The 25,467-nt window shown below is 35.9% G+C and overlaps 1 protein-coding gene across 1 annotated transcript in view; it reads right to left on the bottom strand.

Annotated features, from left to right (window-relative positions):
- The window catches only part of LOC118840419 (solute carrier organic anion transporter family member 4C1-like), a 120,249-nt gene that overhangs the window by 45,215 nt on the left and 49,567 nt on the right, over nt 1-25,467 (bottom strand). The window contains exons 9-10 of the mRNA XM_036747920.1: nt 19,877-20,030; nt 5,065-5,255 (exon numbers count right to left, since the gene is read on the bottom strand). Coding sequence (XP_036603815.1) covers nt 5,065-5,255; nt 19,877-20,030 — 345 coding nt within the window. The remainder of the gene's footprint in view (nt 1-5,064; nt 5,256-19,876; nt 20,031-25,467) is intronic.

Here is a 25,467-nt window from a genome sequence, read left to right as displayed (position 1 = left end):
ACTACTACTGAACTGAAATGCTTGGCATGTGGTTTTATTATTTTTTGTCATACGAATACATAAAAAGGCTATTTGCTCATCTTCCTGCCTTTATTTCCCAAACACTAGCAGATATGTTTTATTCTTTCATATGCCACAATGCACTGAGATACAACTGAGAGGGCTGTTTCATATTCATATTCAGAGCACTGAGACATCCTAAGAATTTTTTGTTCCTCCATGCTTCTTGGTTTGGAGTGAAAGTTCTGGCATTTATAGACATTGCAAATAATCAGAACAATCCTTTGCTTCAGTCTGGCAAATCAACTGATGTGTATAATCTTTTGTTCTTCTAGGCCATTATTTTTTGTTTCTACACAACAGGAAGTGCTCCCAATCTAAGTCTCTCTTCAAATAAACAACCATACCCTTAACCCAGCCTCATAAACAGATAACAGAAAGGCAGTCAAAAGCAGTGTCATAAGCAAAGCATTAGCAAATAACCGCAAGGCAGTCTGCCAGGTGAGACAGCAAGAACCACTGCTGCTGTGAACCACTCCCTGGAGAGCCTCATAGTAGCTTCGGAAAGTTTTCTGAGTCCCTCACCTTCTGCACCAACCACCCTACTGTTGTGGAGTTTATTGCTATTCTTCCCTGAGTTTTGACATCAGACAACACAAACCAGTCCAGTACCAAAGAACCTCTGTCCTTTTTCAGAAGGGAAAAAAAAATCAAAACATTTGAGCTGGACCCTATGGCACTGTTCCCTTTGGATGGCAATCTACTGTGTTATGGCTAGCACACCCATTATAAAAAGCCCAAGACTGTACAGGTGAAAATTCCCTTCCCTATTACCAGTCTCTGCTCTCTTACCTCTATTCGCTTTAGCCTGACCCTTCCTATGTCCCTATCCTGCTCTGTCTGCCATTTCTATTGATAACGAACTATCCTTCACATTAGATCTCTTTGTCTCACACTCCTGTGCTCGTCGTACAGTTATGAAATCCTGGCTCTACTCAGAAGAAACTGCAGCTCCACACCTCCAGTACTGGATGTATCTTTTTTTCAAAGACAAACTGGGCCAAGAGGAGAAATACTCCTTGCTCCTTGCCACCACTTTCAGACCTTCCCCCATCTCAATTATTTGGTAACCTTTTTTCCTCTAAGGTTCGTTGCATCCTATCCTATCACATCCACCCTATCCTGATTCTGTTGGCAGGTGTTTTCCAGTCCCTAGGATATTCCCTTCTCTCTCAAGGAGTTTGGTTAGTTGGCTCACAGGCTTTCTCTCAGTCCTAGAACCTGCTTTTATACTTGGAGACCTCAATATACATATTAATGTCCCCTCAAAAATCAACTTCCTTACTTCCATGACCTATACTTTTTTTTAAAACAATTCAGCCACAAAAAGGGATGATCAAACCCTTGCTCTCATCTCTATCATCATCTTCACAAATATTCCTTCCATCTCCAGAATCTAGAACAACAAAATTCTATCTTTCCCTACTTACCCATAATAGCAACCTTGGAGTTACTGATTTCTCTTACTCAGAAGATCTGCATAAGGTTGCAGACATAAACAGTAGAAGAGCCAGGATTTAAAACCAGGTCCTCTGACTCAAAATAGGGCCCTTTTTCAACTATACCAGCTCTCCTCCAATCTCTTCATAGAAGCAGCTAGATGGTGCAGTGGATAGAGCACTGCATCTAGAGTCAGTAAGACCTGATATCAAATATAGGTTTAGACCCTTACTATCTATGTGACCCAGGACAATTCACTTAATCTCTACTTACCTTAGTTTCCTTATATATAAAATAGAGATAATAATAGCACCTGCCTCCCAGGGTTGTTGCGCTATGTCCTGAGTTCTGACCATTATTTGATCTCTGTCAATTTTAATTTTTCCCATTCTTTAGGGCTCAGCTTGGGTTCACTTTCCACATGAAATATTCAATGAATATCCTCAAATGGAAACTCTTTGCCTTATCATAGACTTTTTTCTATACTTCTCCAATGTCTTTATCATATTCTAATTTGCATTATCATTATTTCTATCACTATATTATTTTCCTTACAATGTCACACGCTTTTCTTGGACAGGGACTGTATTTTATTGATCTTGTGCAATGTAAGTGCTTAATAAGTCTTTAGTAAATATAATTATATACTTGGTTTTTGTTATAGTACTTCATATTTATTGATTCTCTGCTTTGCAGTAATGGATCAAGCTGCCTTAAGTTTGTTTTCTATCCCAAATGAAACTATTATGTCCATGAAAGAGGGAACTGTGCATTTAACAGCTTATGTATACTATTCTACACATTTTAGCTTATTTCTGATCAATCTAAGATCTGGGGACAAATGTTGCTTTTCAAACTTAAGCAGGTGAAAAGAAAGAAAAATCATCATCAAGCACATTTAATACTATGATTTAAAGTATTAGTAAAGAGATTTTACCCTCAAAATGGATGAGAAATGTAAACCTGTCAATTCTATTCAGTTTAATGCACAAAAAAGGTATTAACACATTAAAAACATGTATTCCTTTGTTTCTAGCTTCTCTCCTTGGTCAGATTGGCTAACACGGCAGTGATGCTCAGGAAATGCCTATAACTAATCCATTACTAACCCAATCTGTGTAATAATGAGCTGACAATTTCTATTATTCTTGTCATCTATGATCAATACATTAGAAACACCTTTGATTTTTTTTCCTTCCTCAACTCCATATTTCCCTGTCTTATTTCCCTCCCTCTTCTCCACCCATCCCCTATTCAATTAGTTATCCAGTCACTTCAACTCTTTCTTGGAAATGGCTTTTCTATATGTACCCATTTGTCCATGGAAAAGCATCATTTTATAGTGAATATGTTCTGAATCTTGGCTGTCACACATCCTGCTTTTGTGACCAGGGCGAGTCATTTAATCTATCTAAATTTTAGTTTCCTCATGTATAATGGGCTATGATAAAATATTTTTAAACCACAAATAATTACATAAATTTGAGTTTATTATTATTATTACTCACCCCGTGACCAGCCTAGTTCAGGCCACCAATATCTGTAGCTGGATTGTATTAGTAGCTTTCTAATTGGTCTCCCTGTATCCAGCCTTTTTTAACTTTCATTCATATATTGTACAGTTGCCAAAATAATTTTCCCAACACACAGGCCTAGCAGGTCACTACCTAATGCTTATATAATAGAATATAAACTTCTTTAGCCTAGGATTTAAGATGCTCAATTATGGCTGCAACCTACCCTTTCAAATGTATTTCCCTGTATTTATTCCCTTCTACATCCTATATTCCAGCCAAACTGAACTACTAGCAGCTGTCCTCTCTTACTTTAACCCCCTTCAGCCTTGATTTATTTTTACCTGCCAGCCCCTGCCCAAAGACTTCACCCCTACCCCACATCCCATCCCGCCACTCCTTCATTTCTGCTTATTGAAATTCTTCTTTTCCTTTATGGCCCAGTTAAAATGCTACGTGATCCAGGAAGTATTCCTTCATAATCTCCCTCCTTCCCACATCAACTGAAAACAACAACAGCCATTAACAGCTAGTATTTAAATAGTGCCTACTAGGTGCTAGGCACTATGCTAAGCATTTGGCAAATATTATTTGATAAAACAACCTTGGGAGACAGGTGCTGTTGTTACCTCTGTTTTACAGATGAGGAAACTGAACCAGATAGAAGTTAAGCGCTATGGTCACACCACTACTAAGTTTTCCAGGCCACATTTGAACTCTGGTCCTCCTGTCTCCTTACCCAGTGCTCTATTCACTGTACCACCTAGTGGTGGAAGCTTTTAATGCTTTCAATTTCCTCAAATCTTTATGATATTTAATCTAGACCTCTACTTTGTTTTTAACACATCCAACTTTGTATCATTTTTTAATGTGTAAGATCCTTTAGGACAAAGATTGCCTTTTTTCTTCCTATTTATATACTCATTATAAAAGTCTGTTTAATTATTCTCTCATTATTAATATCAAGATATAAAATAGAGATAGGTGCTCTGTCAAAGCCCTTTGCCACTGACATGAAAGGTGTCTGGCACAGAGTCCAGATGGGAGTAGAGAATCCCTACAGATAATCCTAGATGATGGTGTACTCATTTCAACAAGCTGTGCAACATCACAGAGCCTCTAAAATGAGACTGATTCACAATGACTCAAAAGAGCTTGGCATATCTACACAGGAAAAACCAAGTGGATAAAGAATGTTTATTATTCTGATTATGATATAAAGTTGGCTCCATAGGTAATAGAGCTAGTCCATAAGTGCTTATATTTACACATATACACAACATATATGTAACTGCATGCATGTACACACATATGTACATATGTAAATGCAAACATTTTTCCTTACCCCATTAGTTTTCTGATAATGCTACATTGCATCAAATCATGGAATACCATAATGTCTAAAAAATAAAAATTGCTAGTCACCCAAAAGGAAATGGAGAGATATATTGTAGACATAAATAGGATGCAGCATATTACCATCAATAGACTGTGTGCAAGAAATAGCATAAAAGGTACTATCAAAGACATGTATGGCTAGAAGAAGCAATGGGTGAGTAATATAGTGAGAGTAAGTGGCACACTAATATTCATTTAATTTTAGGAGATCTAAAAGAAGGAACCTATCATTTTGAATAGACTCCCATGTGGAGGACTTAGAAAGACAGGCGCAACAGTCATGGGATAAGAAGGTGAGGATGGGTTGTTCACTTAAGGATTTAAGTATACCCAATGCTTAACATAGCCTCTGGCACGAATCAGGTACTTTATAAAGTCTTTAAATTACATCAAAATAAAATTTTACTGTATTTGCTAATTTGTGATTTGTTTTCAACCAACATGAGTAAGAAGCAATTAAGGCATGCTATTGCGTATTTCATGACTGGAAACAACTATAAAGCAGCCTTTAGATTTTGTACAATACTTGTTCTGAAATATAAAAAGGACTGAAGATTCAAGATTCTTAAATCTACTTAAAATATAATGAATATTTCTTATAAACGAATTTAGGCTAGAATATTTATGTAAAGACTACAAATGAAATGCATACCTGAGGATGGCCACAGTAATTGGGGTACCAGCCATAAAAGTAAACACAACTGTAGCAAAGAAAAAGGCAAAGAATATGGGTAAATTCTTGCATCGGGATTCACATCTCCCAGCTTGGGCGTCTATGACATCACCCTCCACAGTTGATAGTAGTCGTTTCTTCTGTCCCACACAGGAACAGTTATAATACACCTATGAATATTATGATGTAAAACAAAGCTTTCATAAACATGGCTGTCATACAAAACTATTCATGAAAATAAAATTTAAATGAATATCTATATAGGAACTAAACTTTTATTTGTAGGCAACACCTTTAAATTTAGTCCATCAAAATTTAGAAAAGCATTCTAGATTCTCTTCTTTAAAGAACATCTTTGCCATAGCAGTTATGGTTAGTTTGGCTAGATGTTTTTAATTTAAAATATTTGCCTTTTAAATATTTCATTTCAATTCAGGAGAAATTTACTGACCACATAATAAATGCTATAAAAGGAATAAAAGGAAAAAGCACCATAGTTTTTTTTATTTCCAAAAGGAGAACTATCTAGCTGAAATAGGTTTTATTGTTAAAGTTATGCAAGATAAATGAGGTAGAAAAACTGTCACTAAGATTTTTAAAATTAGAAAAAGAAAAAAATAGAAAAATCACCAAATTTATCAATTATGTTTGAAAGTATATGAACTATCTTACACCCACAGTCTCTCTTCTCTGCAAAGAGAGGAGAAAAATGAATTTTCTCAACTCTTCGGAATGGCTGTGCTTAATTGTGTCTCAATTACACAGTGTCCAGTTTCATTTTTTTGTGCTTTCTGATTATATTCTTGTCATTATGCGTACTGTTCTCCTGGTTCTGTTTGCCTTCTCTCCAGAATCAGAATTCTTCATATGAATTATTTCTGACAGCACACTCTATTACCTTTCTTAACCAGAATTTGGTTAGCCATTTCCCAATCAATGGACATCTACTTTGTTTCCAGTTCTTTGCTACCATAAACAAGGCTGCTATGAATCTTTTGATTTTTTTTCCTTTTCTTTGACCTCACTGACTTGTACTTCTGGGTCAAAAGACAACATAAACATTTTAGCTATATTTAAGACCATAATTCTTAAATTCATAAAATCATAAAACTATAAAATTCACAAAACCATAAAACCAATTTATAGTTTCACCAAAAATGTATTAATGTGGTTATCTTTCTGTAGCCTTCCTAACATTGATTATTTCCATCTTTTGCCAGCTTTGACAATATGTGAGATAAAATTTCAGTGTTCTTTTGATTGGGATTTATCTTATTAGTGATTTGGAACAATCTTTCTTTTGGTTGCAAGAACTTTTGAGATTGTTCATACACATTGACCGCTAACCAAGTGAAGAATGGCTCTTGATCTTATATATTTGTATTAGTTCCCTACATATCTTTACTATCAGACTATATCAAAGACATTTGATGATAACTTTTATTCCCTCATTTGACACATTTGCTTCTCATTTTAACTACATTGGTTTTGTACATGTAAATCTTTTTAATTTCATGTAATCTAAATTATTTATTTTTTATGATCACATCTACCCTTCTTTGATTAAAAATTCTCCTCCTCACCAAATTTGTGAAAATTACTTTATTTCATTGGCTTCCATTTTTTCCATATTCAGGTCATATATCCATTTTAAACATGTTCAGGTATGTGGTTTAAGATATTCTTCTAAATCAGAAGTTCTTTATCTGGGGTCTACAGACACTAAAAGAATATCTGGATAGGTTTGGGGCGGGGGTAGGGACTCTATTAATTGGATAGATCTTCATATCTTTATTTTCACTAACTTCTAAATGAAGTTTAGGATTTTCTTCCATTATATATTTCTAAAAAGAGTCAGATATGACCTAAATGACCGAACAACAAAGTAAAATCAATAAATGCAAGTTAGGCTATTTTTTTCCTTAAAAGATATTGAAACCATCCTCAAGACTTGGTTGGCTCAGGAAACTAAAGGTTAAGGCTGTTGACATAGTTTCCTAGTGGCCTGAGTACAAAGCAGCCCCAAGGAGCTTCAGGAGTCTTCTCTGATGCTTGGCTAGTGGAAAACAATGGGCAAAACAAGCAAAGGAGCTGCATATAGCTGAAGAAACTTGAGGAAACTTGCTGAATATCATTCTCCTGCCATGGCCAAGTAAGTCTCCTTTTGTTAACTATTGAATGAGCAAAGAATGATTCATTATCAAAAATGAAATAACATAGTGCTGGGCTTTCAGGCCGACAATAGTATTCAGGGGTGTGTTAGAGCCAGCTTGAAATGACCCATGAGAGCAGACTTAAATTTTCAGTACGGGCATTTATACCTCAGAAATCAACAAATGCTACAATTTAAGGCTTGATTTATTGTGTTTCAGATTATCTAGAACTAAAAAAGTAACAGGAAAATGTTAATAATGTAGATTAAACTTAAAGGTGTATTGTTCATATATATTTTTTTCTGGACAGTCAGCTAACATTTGCCAGAACACTCCTTGGTAGGAAAGGAAGGCAATGAGTTCTTCTGGAAGTGCTTTTGGGGATGACTCTCAAAGATGGTGGTTGCTTATTGTGAGATGCTCCCCACTCTTATGGGATTAGAACATAAACTACTTGTGGCTACTCAGGGGAGAATGAAGTGAGTATGCTCTGTGACTTTAAGAAATGTCCATTTACGATAATGACAATAAATGTTTAGTCCCTCCAGGTGTGGTGTCCTACTAGGGGAATCTCTTCAGAACACATATTACCTTCAAAACAGCTTGGAAATCCTGAATTTAGGGGATCAAAAGAGATTTTATCCTCACTAGAAATGTACAAATTCAGAAGAATAGATTTACATTCTGTCCTTGCTGGGACTAGATGCCTTTGTATATCTAATGGTTATCATCACCCAGATGCTTTTACAGAGGCCTCCTAAAAATAAAAATGCCCCTCTCAGGGTTTAGGGAGTCATATTTGCATGAAATAAGGAAGTAATTGTTTGGTTTTGAACATTTTTGAAATAACAACATAACTGAACCAGCAATCCTCAGGCTTATAATTGCATATGAACATAGTCAGCAAATTGAGGGATGGCATGAAAGACCCCAATAGTGAGAGAATGGAAATCAGAGAATTTGAGAATTGTCTAACAATTCTTTCAAAGAAATTGTGTGTGGTTTTTCTTTTTATTTTGTAATTTGAGATGCTAACTGGAATATTTCTACATGAACTTTATTATAATTTTTTTGGTTCAAGACATTGGAAAGCACTTTAAAGGCCAATGCTCAACTCTCTCTAGGAGCTTAAAGACTTTTCTGGAATTAGGGATATGGACAAATGTGCCAATTGCACCCTTGTCTACTTACTAACATAGGGATATGGACAAATGTGCCAATTGCACCCTTGTCTACTTACTAAGGATAGTTAAGTAAGTAGACAAGGGTGCAATTGGTACATTTGTCCATATCCCCAATTCCAACAGCAGTGATGCTATATCAGTTTAAAAAAGTTTCCACATGAGCAACAAGATGGAGGACAAGATATTTTCTCTGATCCTCCTCACCTCTCAAACCTCTCCAAAACAAAAATTATGTACAACTTCAACTATCTCCACAGTCTATGATACCCAGAATCCAAAAGAAGATTGCAACACACACCACACACACCACACCCAGGAATTGATGCTCACTGATCCTTCAGCTCACTCAATACTACTAAGAAGAAACAACACAGACTTACATCAAAACCCACTTCCATGCTACCATGCCACCCTCTTTCCCATACCAGGGCCACATTGGCTCCAGGATGTGGAAGTTGGCCTAGGTCAAGACAGACAGTCGGGTGGCCATAGCTTCTCAGGAGTAAAGGCCTGCCAGGGATTGAAAACCCATAGCACCAGCAGAGCAGGTGCTGGAGCAGACAAACTGTTAGGACCAGTGTGGCAAAAGTCTGAACTGCCAGCTAGGACAGAGATCTAAGGAATAAAGGGAGTGGTACAAGACATCAGGACTTGACGTGTGCGTGTGTGTGTGTGTGTGTGTGTGTGTGTGTGTGTGTGTGTGTGTGTGTGTAGGGCTAGTTCTGACCACTCAAACATCATATGGGGCAGATATCTAGCCTGGTAAACCAGGAGGAGGCTGAGATGATATAAGATCCACCCCCCAACACCAGAGGAGACAGAGTCAGAAAGTGAATAGGGGAAAATTGGAGAGGAGTGTGGGGAAGACTGAAATTACCAAAGATTCAACAAGAAAAAAACTCAAAGACCTTGAACAAAAGCAGACAAATCAACTCAACAACAGAATGAAATATGGCCTCCAGATTTAGTAAATGAAACAGGAAAATAATCCAATACTTTATGAGACAGAGGACCCAGTGGAATGAGGTGGGAAGATGGAGCAACAACACACTGTTCTTGAGTGGTTAAAAAGAAAATGAAAATTGTAAAAGCAGAATTTGTGACCTACATAGAAAAAATAACGGGAAGAACAGAAAAAAACTGGGTTCTATGATGGCAAATCTCACTACAAAAACAAAAGAGAGAAGAATAGAGTGAGAATGCAAACACGGAAGTGAAGGACAATGTAGAAGAATAAAAACTCAGCAATTTCAAGTGAGTATATTCTCATTATCCAAGCAAACACAGTGATCTGAAAGACAGGATGTGTAGAGACAACCTAAAGATCATAGGTCTCCCAGAAGAATGAGACAGGACAAAAAATCTTAACACCATAATGCAGGAAATACTAGAAGAGAATTGCCCAAAACTTCTGAACATAGAAAATAGAATACCAATTGAAAAAATTCACAGATCACCTCCAGGAAAAAGAAACAAAACCCCCCCAAGGCTGACAACTACAAGACACACAGTAGTTACATTTAATAAGTCAATTAAGAAACAAATTCTACAAGAGGTCAGGAGAAAGAGCTTCAAGTACAAAGAAAAAGAAATTCCAATAAAGCAAGACTATTTAGCACCTAGAAAATGTAGAAGCGAATGGAATAATGTCTTCCAGATAGCAATAGAGCTTACGGTGCCGCCCAGTATGACCCACCATGTGAATCTGAATTTAACTGTACTAAAAAATAAAATCCCAAAGGGAAAGTGGTAACAGACGAAAAAAGAGAGGAGGGGATCAGGAATGACAGGATCAGGAGTAACAGGACAGAAACAGGGCTACCTTAAAAAAGATTAAGATAAAGTGATTAAAGGGACATAGTTCTGGGTTTATAGCAGAAGAGGGAAGAAAAATCGTACCTTGAAAAAAATACCCAAATATTAGAGACTGATAAAGGAAAACACAATTTTAACTTTAAATGTGAATAGATTAAACAATCCAATAAAATGAAAAAGAGAAATAGATTATATAAGAAAACTATTCTACAATCTGTTGCTTACAAGAAACATTTTGAAAAATTAAGACACATAAAATAAAACTGAGAAAGGAAAAAAAGTTTACTATGCATCAAATAAATCCAAAAAACCAGGAGTTGCAATCATCTTATCTGACAAAGCAAAAAACAAACAAAAAAAACCCATTCAAAATATATAAAGGGATAATAAACAAGGAAAGTATTATATTGGAAGGAACCATAAACAACAAATAAATATTAATAATAAACATGTATTACGAATACCTCAGCATACAAAATTGTAAAGGAAACATTATCTGAGTTACAAGAAGACATAGACAGATGGCAAGAGATTTCAATCTCTCTCTCTCTCTCAGTTCTGGATAAACCAAATACAAAGATAAACAGAAGGGAAAATATGGATCTGAACAAAATGCCGGAAAAAAACTAGATTTGAAGACTTAAGGCATCTTCTAAAGGGCACAGCAAAAGAATATATATACATTTCTTAGAACCACATAGAACTTTTACAAAAATTGATTATCTACCAGGGTACAGAGATGATGCAAACAAATGCAAAAAGGCAGAAAAAGTTAATATATCCTTTATTGACCATAACTTAATAAAAATAGTAATTGGTTCAGGGACCACAAACAAAAGATAAACATCCAATTTAGACTTAAGTGGATATAGTGCTGGGCCTGGAGTCAGGAAGACTCATCTCCCTGAATTCAAATCTAGCCTTGGACACTTACTAGCTGTATGACCCTGGACAAGTCACTCTACCCCCATTTACCTCAGTTTCCTCATCTATAAGATGAGCTGGAGAAGGGCAGGGCAAACTGCTCCAGTATCTTTGTCAAGAAAACCCCAAATGGGGTCACTAAGAGTTGGACGTGACTGAAACCACTGAACAACAACAACAACAATAAAGAACAAATCATAGAAACAATTAATAACTATATAAAAGAAAATGATAATGAAGAAACAACATACCAAAATTTCTTGGATGCAGCTAAAGCAGTCCTCATGGGAAAAATCATATCCTTACAAACACACATTAACAAAATAGAAAAAAAATGTATTAATGATCTGGATATGCATTTAGAAAATTAGAAAGGCAACAAATAAACAAACCTAAAATAAGCACAAAAGAAGAGATAATGAAAAGTATAGGGGAATAGATAAATTAGAAACCAAAAAACTCCCACAGAAATGAATAAAACTAAGAGCTGGTTCTTTGAAAAGATGAACAAAATTGATAAATCCTTAACTAATTTGATTAAAAAGAAGAGAGTAGGAAATCAAAACAATAAAATAGCAAATGAACAGGGTGAAATCACAGCAAAACCAGGAGAAATAAAAAGAATAACCAGAAAATATTATGCAGCTACATGCTAAAAAACTGAGAACACAAAAGAAATAGAGGAATACCTTCAAAAATATAAAATAGTCAAACACTCAGAAGACCAGATAGAGATCTTAAATTACCCAGTCTCAGGAAAGGAAACAGATTTGGCTATAAAGGAACAATCAAAGCGGGGAAAAAACCCTTCTGTTTCTGATTGATTCACAGGAGAATTCTATCGAACTTTCAAAGGACAGTTAGTACCCATACCTCACAAATTATTTGAAAAAATTAAGAAAAACACAATCAGAATCCTTTTATGAGGAAAATATAGCTCTAATACTTAGGTTAAACCAGGTAAAGATAAAACACATGAAGAAAACTATTGGCCAATATCATTAATGAACACCGACTCAAAAATTTTAAACAAAATCTTGCCATAGAGATTACAGTGATTCACCCAAAAAGTCCTTCATTATGACCAAGTCGGTTTTATACCAAGAATGCAAGGACATTTCAACATTAGGAAAATAATCAACATAACGAATCATATTAAAAACCATATCATCTGAAACCACATGATTCTCTCAAGAAACGCACAAAAAGTCTTTGACAATGAGCTACACCCTTTTATGCTAAAATCCCTACAAAATATAGGCACTACTCTAAAAAGCATCTCTCTGAAAACAAAACCAAATATGTGTAACGGGGACACACTAGAATATTTTCCAGTAAACATAGGAATGAAGCAAAAATGCCCTCTTTTCCCATTATTATTTGATATACTTCTGGAACTAGCAATAGAAGTAAGACAAGACAAAGAAATTAGAAAGATAAAGACAGGGAAAGAGGAGACAAAACTATCCCTATTTGCTGATGGTTTACTTGGAAAATCCTAGGAAATCAATGAAGATATTAACTGAGGCAATTAATAGCTTCAGCAAAGCTATATGCAACAAAATGAATCCAAAATCAACAGCATTTCTATGTAGTAATAATAAAACACAAGAAATAATAGTAAAAAGGGAAAACTCATTCCAAATAACTTCAAAGCGAAAAAAATATCTGGGGATCCACATCCCAATGCTCACAAAAGACTTTTATAGATTCGATTACATAATGCTCCTAAAAGAAATAAAGAGCAACTTAAATAGCTGGAAGAATATTCAGTTCACATGGCTAGGCCATGCCATTAAATGAGAAAAGACAGGATTTCCAAAACTTATTAAATGAATTACTAATGTATACAATCAAATTACAGAGTGGATAATTTAAAGAATTTGATAAGATAATAACAAAATTCATTTTGAAAAAGAAAAGATCTAGAATACCAAGGGAAATAATGAAAAGAATTAGGTACAAAAGGGGAATGGCATTTCTATACCTCAAACTGTACTATAAAGCAGCAGTCATCAAAACCATCTGTTATCGATTAAAAAACAGGAACAGATCAGTGGTGCGGACTAGACAAGGAAGATTCAGAAATAACAGAACTGAACAACCCGTTATTTCATAAAGTGGAAAACTTAAACAAAGTGCAAACCTGGGGGAAAAACAAACAAAGCAAAACTTCTCATTTAATAAAAACTCCTGAGAAAACTGTAAGGCAATCTGGAAGAAATTAGGCTTAGACCAACACCTTATACCAAATTCCATAGTACATTCTAAATGGATAAATTACCTTGATATTGCAGATCATACTCTAAAAAATGAGAAGAGAAACAAATCATATATCTCTCACAGTTATGGGGAGGAGACATATTCCTAACCAAACAAGAGATAAAAGCAACTAAAAAAGATAAAATAGATAACTCTGATTACTTGAAACTGAAAAGCTTCTGCACAGAAGAAATTGATACACCTAGGATAAGATGGAAAGTGACTGAATGGGAAAAATCCTTTTATCATATTTCTTTAATTGAAGTTTGGCATCCAAGATATATAAACAACTTATATATACATGTTTATATATATGTATGTATGTGTGTATAAATACATGTATGTGTATTTTAAAAAATATATGACATAGCCATTCCTCAGTAGATAAGTGGTCAAAGGATTTGAACAAACAACTCTCAAAAGAACTGCAAAGTATTCTCAACCACACAGATGCTCCAAATCATTAATAATAAGAGAAATGAAAATCAAAACAACTCTGAGGTTTTATCATATATTCTGCAAACTGACAAAAATGACCGAAAAATGGAAATAGTCAATGCTGGAGTCATTGTGGAATAATAGGCCTACTAATACACTATTGGTGGAGCTATAAAATGATATAACCATTTTGTAAGGCAATTTGGGATTATGCAAATAAAGCAACTAAAATGTTCATACCCTTTGAACCATAAGCCCATTACTGAGCTTAAACCCCAAGGAAATCATCAATAAGAAAAAAATCCCCATACACTCCAAATTATTGAAAAAGCACTTTTTGCGATAGCCAATAACTAAAACAAAGTATATGCCCATCAAATGGAGAATAGTTAAACAAATATGAATATAATAGAACATTACTGTGCTGTAAGAAATGATGCATGTGATGAATATGTAGAAGCATGGAAAAATCTTTATAAACTGGTACATAATGAAGTAAGCAGAGGTAAGAAAACAATATATACAGTAACTACAACAATGAAAATTGAAAGAACTACACTCCAAAAATCCAAAGTAAATGTAACAAAAGTATAAAGATCAAGCAGAACTCAAATGAGGAGATATTAAAGGACACTCCTCAGCTCAATCCTTTGTGGAAGTAGGGGGTCTATAAAGTGTTACACATTGCACATGTCTTCAGGCTTTTTCTATGGCTTAATCAGTTGTGTTGACTTTTCTTCCTCACTAAAAATACTATTTGTTATATAGTATGGCTCTCAGGAAGGGGAAGGGACACTTGGGATAATGACAATGATGTAAGAAACAAATGATACCAATAAAAAACATCTTTTAAAAATGTTTCTGCTCTTACCGTTGAACTGTGATCTCTTATCTCTTCTGTCTCTGTCTCTCTCCCTTCCTCCCTTTCCCATTCTTTCTCTTTCTCCTTCCCTCCCTCTCTATAAGCCAAAGAACTTGACCTTGAAGATCAAATATTGTCATATAATTGCAGGATTACTCAGAAAACATCAGGAAAAGATTAAATTTTAGAAAATAATATAAGAAAACTTCTCAGACATATTGGAATTAAAAATCAGTAGAATCTACATGATATCAGTAGTGAGGACTCTCAAGCTTAATAAGCCTAGAAATGTAGCCACTGAGTTACAGAACTATATGTTTTCACCATCTCTTTACCATAATCTCTACATTCTAGTCATAATCCCCATCATGCCTTCTCCTTCTTTCCTTCCATACACATACACTGGAACTCAGGACTACTTCTGATAGGAGAGCTTTCACCTTATCTTCCTGGAACCAGGCTTCCCACTACTTCCCAGCCATCTTCAGTCCACCACATCACTTAAGTCCCCTCATTCCACCCTTTTTCAGTTCCACTTTATGTGCTGTCTTCCTCATTAAAATGAAAGCTCTGCAAAGGCAAATACTGTCTCCTTTGCTTGCATTTGTATCTCAAGGACTTAGCATCGCCTTTAGAAAATGCTTAAGAAAAGTTCTCTCTTTCAGAGTCTAGGGGAAAGTGGGCACATGTAGCAGAGAGTTAACTCTTAGTTTCTGGTTTCTGGGAGTCATTTTCTCCCATTTGTGGGATGTTCAAGAAGTTCTCCTTAAGCATGGTGAATCTGTACCTGTATATACTTACCACCTGATACAAACAACAAATACTACTTCTAGCTGATTCTGGGACATCACTAAGACACTGTAGGAATGAAGGTAACCTATTTTAAAGTATATCATAAAGCAGTAATCAAATCTATTTGGTACTGGTTATGTCAAAAGAAATATATGAGTAGAACGGATTAGATAACCAAGGCCCAAAAGAAATAAAACACAATAGTTTACTAAACCCAAGAATACAAAACATTGTGGGAAGGATTCCTTATCAATAAGAAGTGCTGGGAAAAGTTGGAATTAATAGAAAATAGTGCTAGTCCAACGTCTATACCACACAATAAACTTCAAATGGATAAACAACCTAAATGAAAAAGTGATAGGTGAATGAAAGGTGCTTTCATGGTTAGGGAGAGAACTGAATGATGCAAGGAAAGGTATCACAAAAGACAAAATAAACTATTTTGATTATTTATAAGAGGTACTCTGATGTGGTAGATAAGGAGCTATTCTCAGAGTCAGGGAGATCTGTGCCAGCTTCTGGCACAAATTGGCTCCGTATCCGGACAAACCCCTTAAACTCTCAGGGCCTCAGGAGATTCTTGTAGTATAAGTTGCAGGATAACAAAGAGGTACAACTATCAATCCATTAATAAGTACTGTTTGCCAAGTACTACATATGTTCTAGGTTCTAGGCATATAGAAATAAAATACAAAATGTCACTGCCCACAAGGAGCTTATAATCTAATGGGGAAGGTTTCATCCACATGTGTAGGTACATACAAAATGCACACAGAGCAGAAACAAGAAAACCTAGGTGGGAGTTTGGAGAGACAAAGGTGTTAATAGTCAAGGGATATATCTCAAATAGAAGGTGGTGCCTGAGCATAATCTTTAAGAAGAGCAGAGATTCCAAATGGTGATGGTGAGAATGGAGAACATTGTAGGAATGAAGAAAAACATGTGCAAATGCACTCAGACAGGAGAGTATATGTCTTGTGTGAGGAACAGCAAGAAATCCAGTATGGACAGCCCATAGAGGTTGCAGAGGGAAATGATATGTATTAAGTCTGAAGCAATTGCTGGGTGAATGGAGAAAAAAGAGGGGTAGCAAGAGCCATAGAGATAAAAATGAAGGAAACTGGCAAATTCTTCATTTCCCACCTTGCTGCACTCCTTTAGACTGCTCTTCCCTCATGCCTCTAGGAACCTGGCCATAAGGAACCTTATCACCTTGCAAGATGGCATCAGATGCAGTACTCTCACCTCCTCAGTATCCTCTGCTCCTCCGACTGGATGGTGGAGGGATAAACTCCCCTAGAACCTCCATGTAAGCTGACTGCCTGGACCGGTCATCTCTTTATTTCCCAACCAGCTGCACTCTCCTGGACTTCTTCAGTATACTCTTTTCAGCTTCCTTTTGTGTGTTGTTTTCTTTCTTTAGATTGTTGTGTGTTCCCTGAGGGTGAGAACTATCTTTCTTTTCCATATTTGTATCTTCAGTGCTCAGCACAGGTCTGGCACACAGTAGCCACTTCATATGTGGGGTGAGTGAGAGAAGGAGTTGAGAATGACACTGAGATTTTGAAGTTGGGTGAATGGAAAGATTGTGGCATCCCTGACAAAGGAAAGTGTGGAAGATAGGTGGGTTTAGGGGGAAAGATAACAAGTTTCAGATTTAGACATGTTGAATTTTAGATGTCTATGGGACATTTAGTTTCATCTATCTAGTAGTCAGTTGGTGATGTAGGACTAGAGCTCACAAGGGATACTAAGGCTAGAAGTAATAGTTCTAGGAGTCAACTACAGAGATATGCTAATAAAATCCATGGAGGCTGATGAGATTCCATGAAAGAATATAGTGATATATATATATATATATATATATATATATATACACACATATATATATTTATGTATTTAAAAACAGTCTCAGAATGGGTCCATTGGCTTCACGAGGTCTGACTCATCAGTCTACCAAAGGGAAACATGATAGAAAAAAAGATTTTGAACTCCTAAATATGCAGGAGATGGTCAACAGTATCAAATGATGTAGAAAGGTCAGGTATAAGGTGTAATAACTGAAAAAAGGTCATTAGATTAGAAATTAGAAAATCATGTATATCATTGTAGGAACAATTTCAATTGAATAATAAGACCAGAAGTCAGATATCAGAGGGTTTAGAAGAAAGTAAGGAGTAAAGGACATGAAGGCAATGGGTTTAGACAGCTTTTTCAATGAGTCTTCCTGAAAAGGGGAGGATACAGTGAGGGTTTTTTAAAAAATTTAGAAACAAGGCTGTGTTTGTACACATTAAGTGGAAGAATAACAGGTAGGGAAAGACAAGCTTAGAGAGAGGCGTGACCAAAGTGGTAGCAAGATGATAGAGAAGAGGGGAGGGGATGGGTTTAAGGGTCTAAGTAGAAGGGTTGCCTCTAATGAAGACAGGAGTTACCTCTTCATTAGAGAAAGGAATAAAGGAGGAGATAATGATGAAATCAAAGAGAATGACATTGAAGAGAAGAGGAGTTCACAGTAAATGGTCTTAATTTTCTCAGTAAAGTATAAAGTCCTCATATGGGAGAGGAAGGATGTGCTGCAAGAAGTTTGAGAAGCCACTATGGAAAATGGGATGAGAAAATCCATTTGAGAGAAGAAAAGGATTGCTTTGATACAGTACTGCAGCCCAGTTGAGATTAGATCACATACTTTGTAGTGGACCAAGTCAACAAGATGGTGGGACTTCTTGTAGCTCTGTTTAGTAGGATGTGAGTAGGAGCAAATGTAGATGGTGGGCATAATTCAATGTTAGGGTTTGTCAAAGCATGAGTGGTAACAGAACAAGGAGCAAAGGTAGAAGATTATGTAGAGTTATGAAAATTAAAGGGATGGGGGAGGAGGTGCAACATGGAGAATTTTTCAGAGATGGTCAGGAAATAAAATGAGGCCTTACTGGAGCAGATCTATTTTAACATAGAGGTTAACAGTATAGTGAGGCCACAGGGTGGCAGTTCTAGAAATGAGACAGTAAGTCCTCCAGGGCATGGTCTGTGGTCTGAGCAGCAAGGTGTCTAGAGAAGAGATGACCAAGGAGTAAAGTGAGTGATATGTCAATGAGAAGAGCAACCTCTGTCAGTGAGGGAAAGAGAGAATGGAAGATGACAAGATGTTTTGAAATGAAGAGAATGGGATAATTAGAAATCCAAATGGACTAAGTTTTTATCAGTAAAGTAAGAGGTGAGGTCCTCTGCTGAGTGAGGTGAGAGAAGAGGATATGTGGGAGGCTTGAGAAGAAAAGAAAACATTCTGAATGGTTTTTGTGGTTTGAGAGGGAATGAATTAGAGAACAGTAAAAGGATTCCCTCACAACCATAAGGGCCCAATTGAAGGTAGATTGCATGAATTTATAATACATCTAGCCAGTATAGTTTTGTGCATTAGAAAGCAGTTATAGTATCTCAAGCAAGATATAATGGCTTGAACTTGAATATTGGCTATGTGACTAGAAAAAAAGGGATAGTTGTGAGGGATCTTGTGGAAGCAGAACAGAGAAGTCCAGATAAATGATTACATGTAGGGAGTAAAGCAGAGCAGAAAGTGAAGGATAATTCTTAGGTTGCTAAAGTAGGGTGCCTTGAAAGTTAATGGTGCTCTCAATAGAAATGGAGTTTGGAGGAGACATTAGTTGAAGAGCATGTGGATAGGGCATAGACATTAATACCATTTAGGAAATGTTGGGTTTGAAACATCTATCGTACATTCAAGTAGAGATACACAAGTAGACAATTGTTACTGTGGATCTAGAGTTAGGAAAGAAATAAAGAGTGTATATATAGGACTGGGAGTCATCTGCATTGAAATGACTGAACTCATGGGCACTGATGAGATCATTGAGAGAGTACAAAGAAGAGAAGAGAAAGGAAGAAGAATGGAAAGGATAGGACAGGGCAGAAGGTGGTCCAGGATAGAGACTTGGGGAAGAACTAGGTTGTGATGCACAAAATGGATAATTATTCACTGATACTTCCAATTTCTCCTGCCCCTCAGTACATTCTCAGGCCATCGTCCCTACTCCAACTTTACTTTCGTCCCTCTCTAATCTTGACCCTATAGTTAGTCAGTTCTACTCTACAGTGTCCTTTGTTCTCAAATTCCTCAGCCGCTTGTCCTATTTCCATTCATCACTTGTCAGTCTTCACCCCTGGATTCCTCCCACCATCTGCCTTCTCTGTCCCAACTCTAAAAAGAAGAAAAGTAAATTTATAAAAAACCTAATCAAAATAGATGTCCACATAAATATGGTAGATTCTGAGTACTAGAAATATCCTGGAAAAGACAGGTTCCTCACTGATGCTGAAGAAATATTTTAAAAACGAATTACCTTTTGATGTTCTATTGTATTTGAAGACGTACAACCTGCAATGCAGGGAGAGAAATACTGGAGACTGTCTCTTCCACAGACAGGATAATAAAATGAGCGAGAGCAATTACACCTCAAATTACAAGGGGCTGTGATGTTTCCTACGCTTTCTGCTCTGTAAGAAACAAATTGAATCTCTGTTTTATAAGTTAATGGTCACTTTAAAATGTAGGTGTCCATCTAAAAATGAGATCACTACAGAACAGTCGTGCTTAGAGGTCATATAGTTTACTATAATAAGCTGGACATTACTCTAAAGAAAAAAAGATTTGTTTACATTTTATTTATTGGATATATAGAATATTTTTATTAATAAAAATAGTTGCATAATTAGGCTGTAGAATATGGTACAGTAGAAAAGGCACTGCCTCTGGAGTTAGGGGACCTAAGTTGAAATTTTATCTCTGATGATTATCTATACAATTTTGTCAAAGCCATTTAACTTCTCTGTACTTCAGTTTCTTTAGTTATAAAGTAAAAGGTTGGATTTGATGTCCTCTTAGGTAACTTCTGATTTTAGATCTAGCATTTTCTGATTGAGTTCATGATCAATCAATCAATCAATCAATCAAGAAGAATTTATTAAGCATCTACTATGTGCCAGGCACTGAGCTAGGTAATTGGGATGGAAAGACAAAAGGTATATGTTGTTTAGGAATATATAAAATAGATAAAGGTAACCTTGAGGGGACAGTCACTAGTAACTGGGTATGTGTGTAGGAGGAGGGAACAGAGTCTTTAAAATGAGAGATTTCAAGAGGTAGAAAGGTATTCTAGGCATGGTGGACAGTCAGCGCAAAGATACAGAAATGGGAGTTCAAGTACTATGGTTTAGGAAGAGCAAAAAGGCCAATATGTCTGGAATTACTTTGTGGAGCCAGAAAAAAAAACAACAGAATTCATTTGGAGGAATGAAAGGTCAAGAATCTCAAGAAAATTAATGAAAAAAATAGGAAGGAAAGGGGTTTTGTAGTACCAAATTTGAAACTATTCTACAAAGTTATAATCATCTAAACAATTTTGTGCTGGGTAAGAAATAGATAGATTGATCAGTGGAACAAAGTAGGTACACAATATACAGAATCTACAGAAACAAACAAGCACAAAAGCTTAGGTGTTTTCTATTCCCGGATATTTTCTATTTCCCCAAATACCAGGTATTGGAGCAAGAACTCACCATCCAATAAAAACTATTAGAAAAACTGGAAAGCAGTCTGGCATAAACTAGGTATAACTCATCGGCTCTCTAGGAATATTAAGACAAGCTTCAAATGAGTACATGACTTAGACATAAAAGGTGACATCGTAAACAAATTAGAAGTGCAAGGAAGAAATACTTAGTTATATCTATGAATTAAGGAAAAGGTCATGACCAATTGTAGCAACAATGCTACTTGCCACTACTGTGGCTGTGTAAGCCCAATAACACCAGCACACAGGAAGGCTACTAGCACATGTTCTTTGATCGGCTTTTCTAAGGGAAGCAACTTTGAGGGGTTAACAATCTTACTTTAATTAAACATACATATATCATTCACTTAGTTCAGGGGAACTTTCAGAGAAAATACAAACAGAAATTACAAACAGGAATTACAGGCAGAGAGAATAACAGAAACCAACAGACAGGCTTCTATCTGTCTGACCAAATCACAATATATAGTTACCAGAGAAAGAAGCACCAATATCTGGGTTTTCAAAGCTCATGGGGTCAGGGGTGGGGGGGGCTCTTAATGGCTACCCAGAGTCTCTTCTGGCCACACCACACAACCACTCTTCCAATGAGTGAAAACCTCCCAAAACAAAACTCTAACCTCCGAGTATCTATACACTTCTTCAGGGTCAATGGGTGTCACAACCATGTGACTTAAACCCATGTGACGTAAGCCTTTCCACTACTTAAGCAGGTCATCAAAGACTCCCGATTTGATCAAAGACTCTTGATTGAAAAAAAGGCAAGACTCATCTTAATTGCCTTAGTACTGAGAAACACTCCAGAACAAAAGACAACAAAAAGTTCATTTTTCTTGCCATTACATTTGAAAGGCAAGACTCATCAGAGGTACTTGACTGCCTTAGTCCTGAGAAGCACTCCTAAAGAAAAAAAACAAAGGCAAAAATCCCACCCTGCTTGCCATCACACCAATCAAGAAACAGAGAGGACTACCAAAAGGTAAAACAGAAAATTTTTGATTATATAAAAAACAAAACAAGAGGCAGAGAGAGAAAGAGAAGTCCTATTAAAAATAACTAAAAGAAATACAAAATACTTAGTTAGAAGTGCATGAATCCAACTACAAATTGTTTTGAATAAATGTAGATCTAAATACTTGTAGAAATATTAACTGCTCATGGATAGGCTAGGCCAATATAAAAAAATGACAACAATCCTAAGCTAACTTACTTATTCAGTGCCAGGCCAATCAAGACACTAATGGATTATTTTATAGGCCTAGAAAAATAATAAAGTTCCTGTGGTGGAATAAAGGATCAAGAATCTCAAGGGAAGCAAAGGAAAAAAAGTAGGAAAGAAGTCTAGCGGTACCAGATCTCAAACTATACTACAAAATAGTAATCATTAAAATGATTTGGTACTGATTGATAAATACAAGTAGATCAATGGAACAAACCAGATGTATAACATAGAGAGGCAAACAGACACAGTTGCATACTATTCAACAAACCCAAAGACCTCAGTTACTGGGCAAAGAACACACTACTTAAAAAATGCTGAAAAAACTAGAAAGGAGTCTGGATGAAATTAGGTACAGACCAACATTTCATAAGATATAGTACAAATGGATTCATGACTTAATCAAAAAAGGTGATATCACAAGCAAATTAGAGGAGGAAGAAAGAAATTACCTTTATGGAAAGGTTTTGTCAATACCTTTTTCAACACCTATTTATATAATAATCTGGTTTAAATGATTTAAGTTATTACTATACCTTATTCAGTTTCAGACTTTCTTGTATCGAACTAACCCTGCATTTCTGGTGTAAATCCAAACTGGTCATAGTGTATAATCTTTCTAATATGTTGATGGGGACTGAATTCACAACCAAACAAGAGATTGAGAGGTTCAAAGATCACTAGACAATTGTGATTATATAAAATTAAAAAGGTTTTGTGCAAACAAAACCAATGCAGTTAAAATTAGAAAGGAAACAAGGAACTGGGAAAAGATCTTCACAGCATGTTTCTCCAATAACGGTGTCATATCTAAGATATATAAGAAATTATTCAAACATATAAGAATGAGAATCATTCCTCAATTGATAAATGGGCCAATCATAGTAACAGTCTTCAAATGAAGAAATATAAATTATCAGCAACCATATTAAAATGTTTCAGATAACTAATAATTAGAGAATTGCAAACTAAAACAATAACGATGTTTTACCTCACCACTTGTCAGATTGGCAAAGTTGACTAAAGAGGAAAATGACAAATTTTGGAGGGGCTACAGGAAGCAGGCTCACTAATGCACTGTTGGTGAAGCCGCAATTTGGAACTATGCCCCCAAAACTACTAAACTAGGTACACCAATTGACCCACCTATGTAACTGGTAGGACTGTATCCCAACAGATTAAAGAAATAAGAAAGGTACTCACAGGTGCAAAAGTTTTTATAGGAGCTTTTCTTAAGGTGGCAGAGAACTATAAACTAAAGGAGTGCCTTTCTCCTGGGGAACAGCTAAACAAATTATGGTATATGAATGTAATAGGATATTACTGTGCCCTAAGAAATAACAAAATGAAGAGTTTTAGAAGAAACTATGAATACCACTATTAACTGATGCAGAATGAAGTCAGAAGAACTAGGATGACAATCTATATAAGGACAATTATAAGGAAAAATTAAAGTTGAAAGCTTTAGGACTCCGATTAATGCAATGATAAAACATGATTCCAAAGGATTAAAGATGAAACATGCTATCCGCTTTCTGTTCCACTTCTGTTCTAGATGGATTCAAAAAATGAAGAATGATAGCCAAGGTGGGAATTTGTTTTGCTTGACTACGCATTATTTATTTGGGTTTTCTTTTTCTTTTTACTATTCAATTGGGGAGAGAGAAGTGTGAAGAAAAGAAAATTAATATTTAATTGGAAAAAATCTATAATTTTTTTCTCAGTAATTGCAGCATCTAATTCTCTTTTGTTGTGTGTGCGTGTGTGTGTGTGTGGGCGTGCGCACATGTGTGCCAATCCCCTCTTTATCATGGAAACTCTGGTTCCATCCAATTCCCTCTGTATGCATACCTTTGTGGGCATTACTGTATTATGTGAATGACACTTAGGAGTTATTAAAACTAATTTCTGAATATAAATTAAATATCTGGTGAGCAAATTTCCCATTATTGATAAACAATTTGTTGATGTGTCTTGAAGTTAACATTTCTCCAAAGTACCACAGAAGCACAGAATTTCAGAGTTAGAAGAGAATTCCAATTCAGTCTAAATCTGAAAACCAACCAAAGAAAATAGTCACCTAGTCTGACCTGTACTGAAAAATAAAATCCTCTGTTATATACCTGACCAAGAAGATGTCCAGCTTTACTTGAAGACTTCCCATCACGGGGAAATCATTACTTTCCAGTGTAGTCCATTTCACTTTGGGGTAGGTCTAACTGTTAAGAATTTTTTTCTTGAAATCAAGGCTAAATTCATTCTTTACAACTTTCACTCAATATTCTATGAAATAGAAGTCCTGCCCTCTTAGGCCAAGAACCAGTCTAATCTCTTTTCTTTCAATTACCGTATACCACAATATCTTATCTTCTCCAGATTAAACATCATCAATTTTTTTCAACAAATCCTCATGACTATGAAAGTACTTTACCATTTACCAGGGCTCCTGGACCAAGAGACTTCAGAGGGTCCATTGGAAAAAAAGTTACATCTTTGTTTTCACTAACTTTTCCTTTGATTATGAATTTTGAATTTGATTATGAATTTTAAAAAAAATTCTTCTTCGATGACCCCAGGTTTCACCCAACTGTCATCAGGGTCCATGAAAAACAAAAAAGCTTAATAATCCTTGCTCAAATCTAATGGTCTTTTTTCCCAGTTCTTATCTTTGACCCTTTTGTGGCTGTTGGCACTATGGACTACCCTCTTCTCTTTGAAACCCTCTTATCTCTAGGTTTCCCTAATACTCCTCTACCCTGGTTCTCTTCCTACCTATCTCACGGATCTTCCTCAATCTTCTTCGCTATATATTCATCCAAGTCATTTGCTCCCACTAACCGTAGGTATCCTCCACTAGGGGACTCTGTCCTGGGCCCTCTTCTCTTCTTTCTCTACATACTTTACTTGGTGATCTCATCATCTTCCATGGTTTCAATGATAATTTCTAAGCTGATAATTTTCAGATCTACTCAGTCAAGCTCTAATTTCTCTCCTGACCTCCAGGCTTGCATCTCCAATCACCTATTAGACATCTCAAACTTGCTGTCCCATTGACATCTTAAACTCGGAATGTCTAAAATTGAATTCATCATTTTTCCTCTCAAACCCTTTCCTCTTTTTAACTTTTCTGTTACTGTCAATG

The sequence above is a fragment of the Trichosurus vulpecula genome, chromosome 1 (assembly GCF_011100635.1).
Source record: "Trichosurus vulpecula isolate mTriVul1 chromosome 1, mTriVul1.pri, whole genome shotgun sequence".
NCBI lineage: Eukaryota > Metazoa > Chordata > Mammalia > Diprotodontia > Phalangeridae > Trichosurus > Trichosurus vulpecula.
This window is presented reverse-complemented; position numbering and strand designations above follow the sequence as displayed.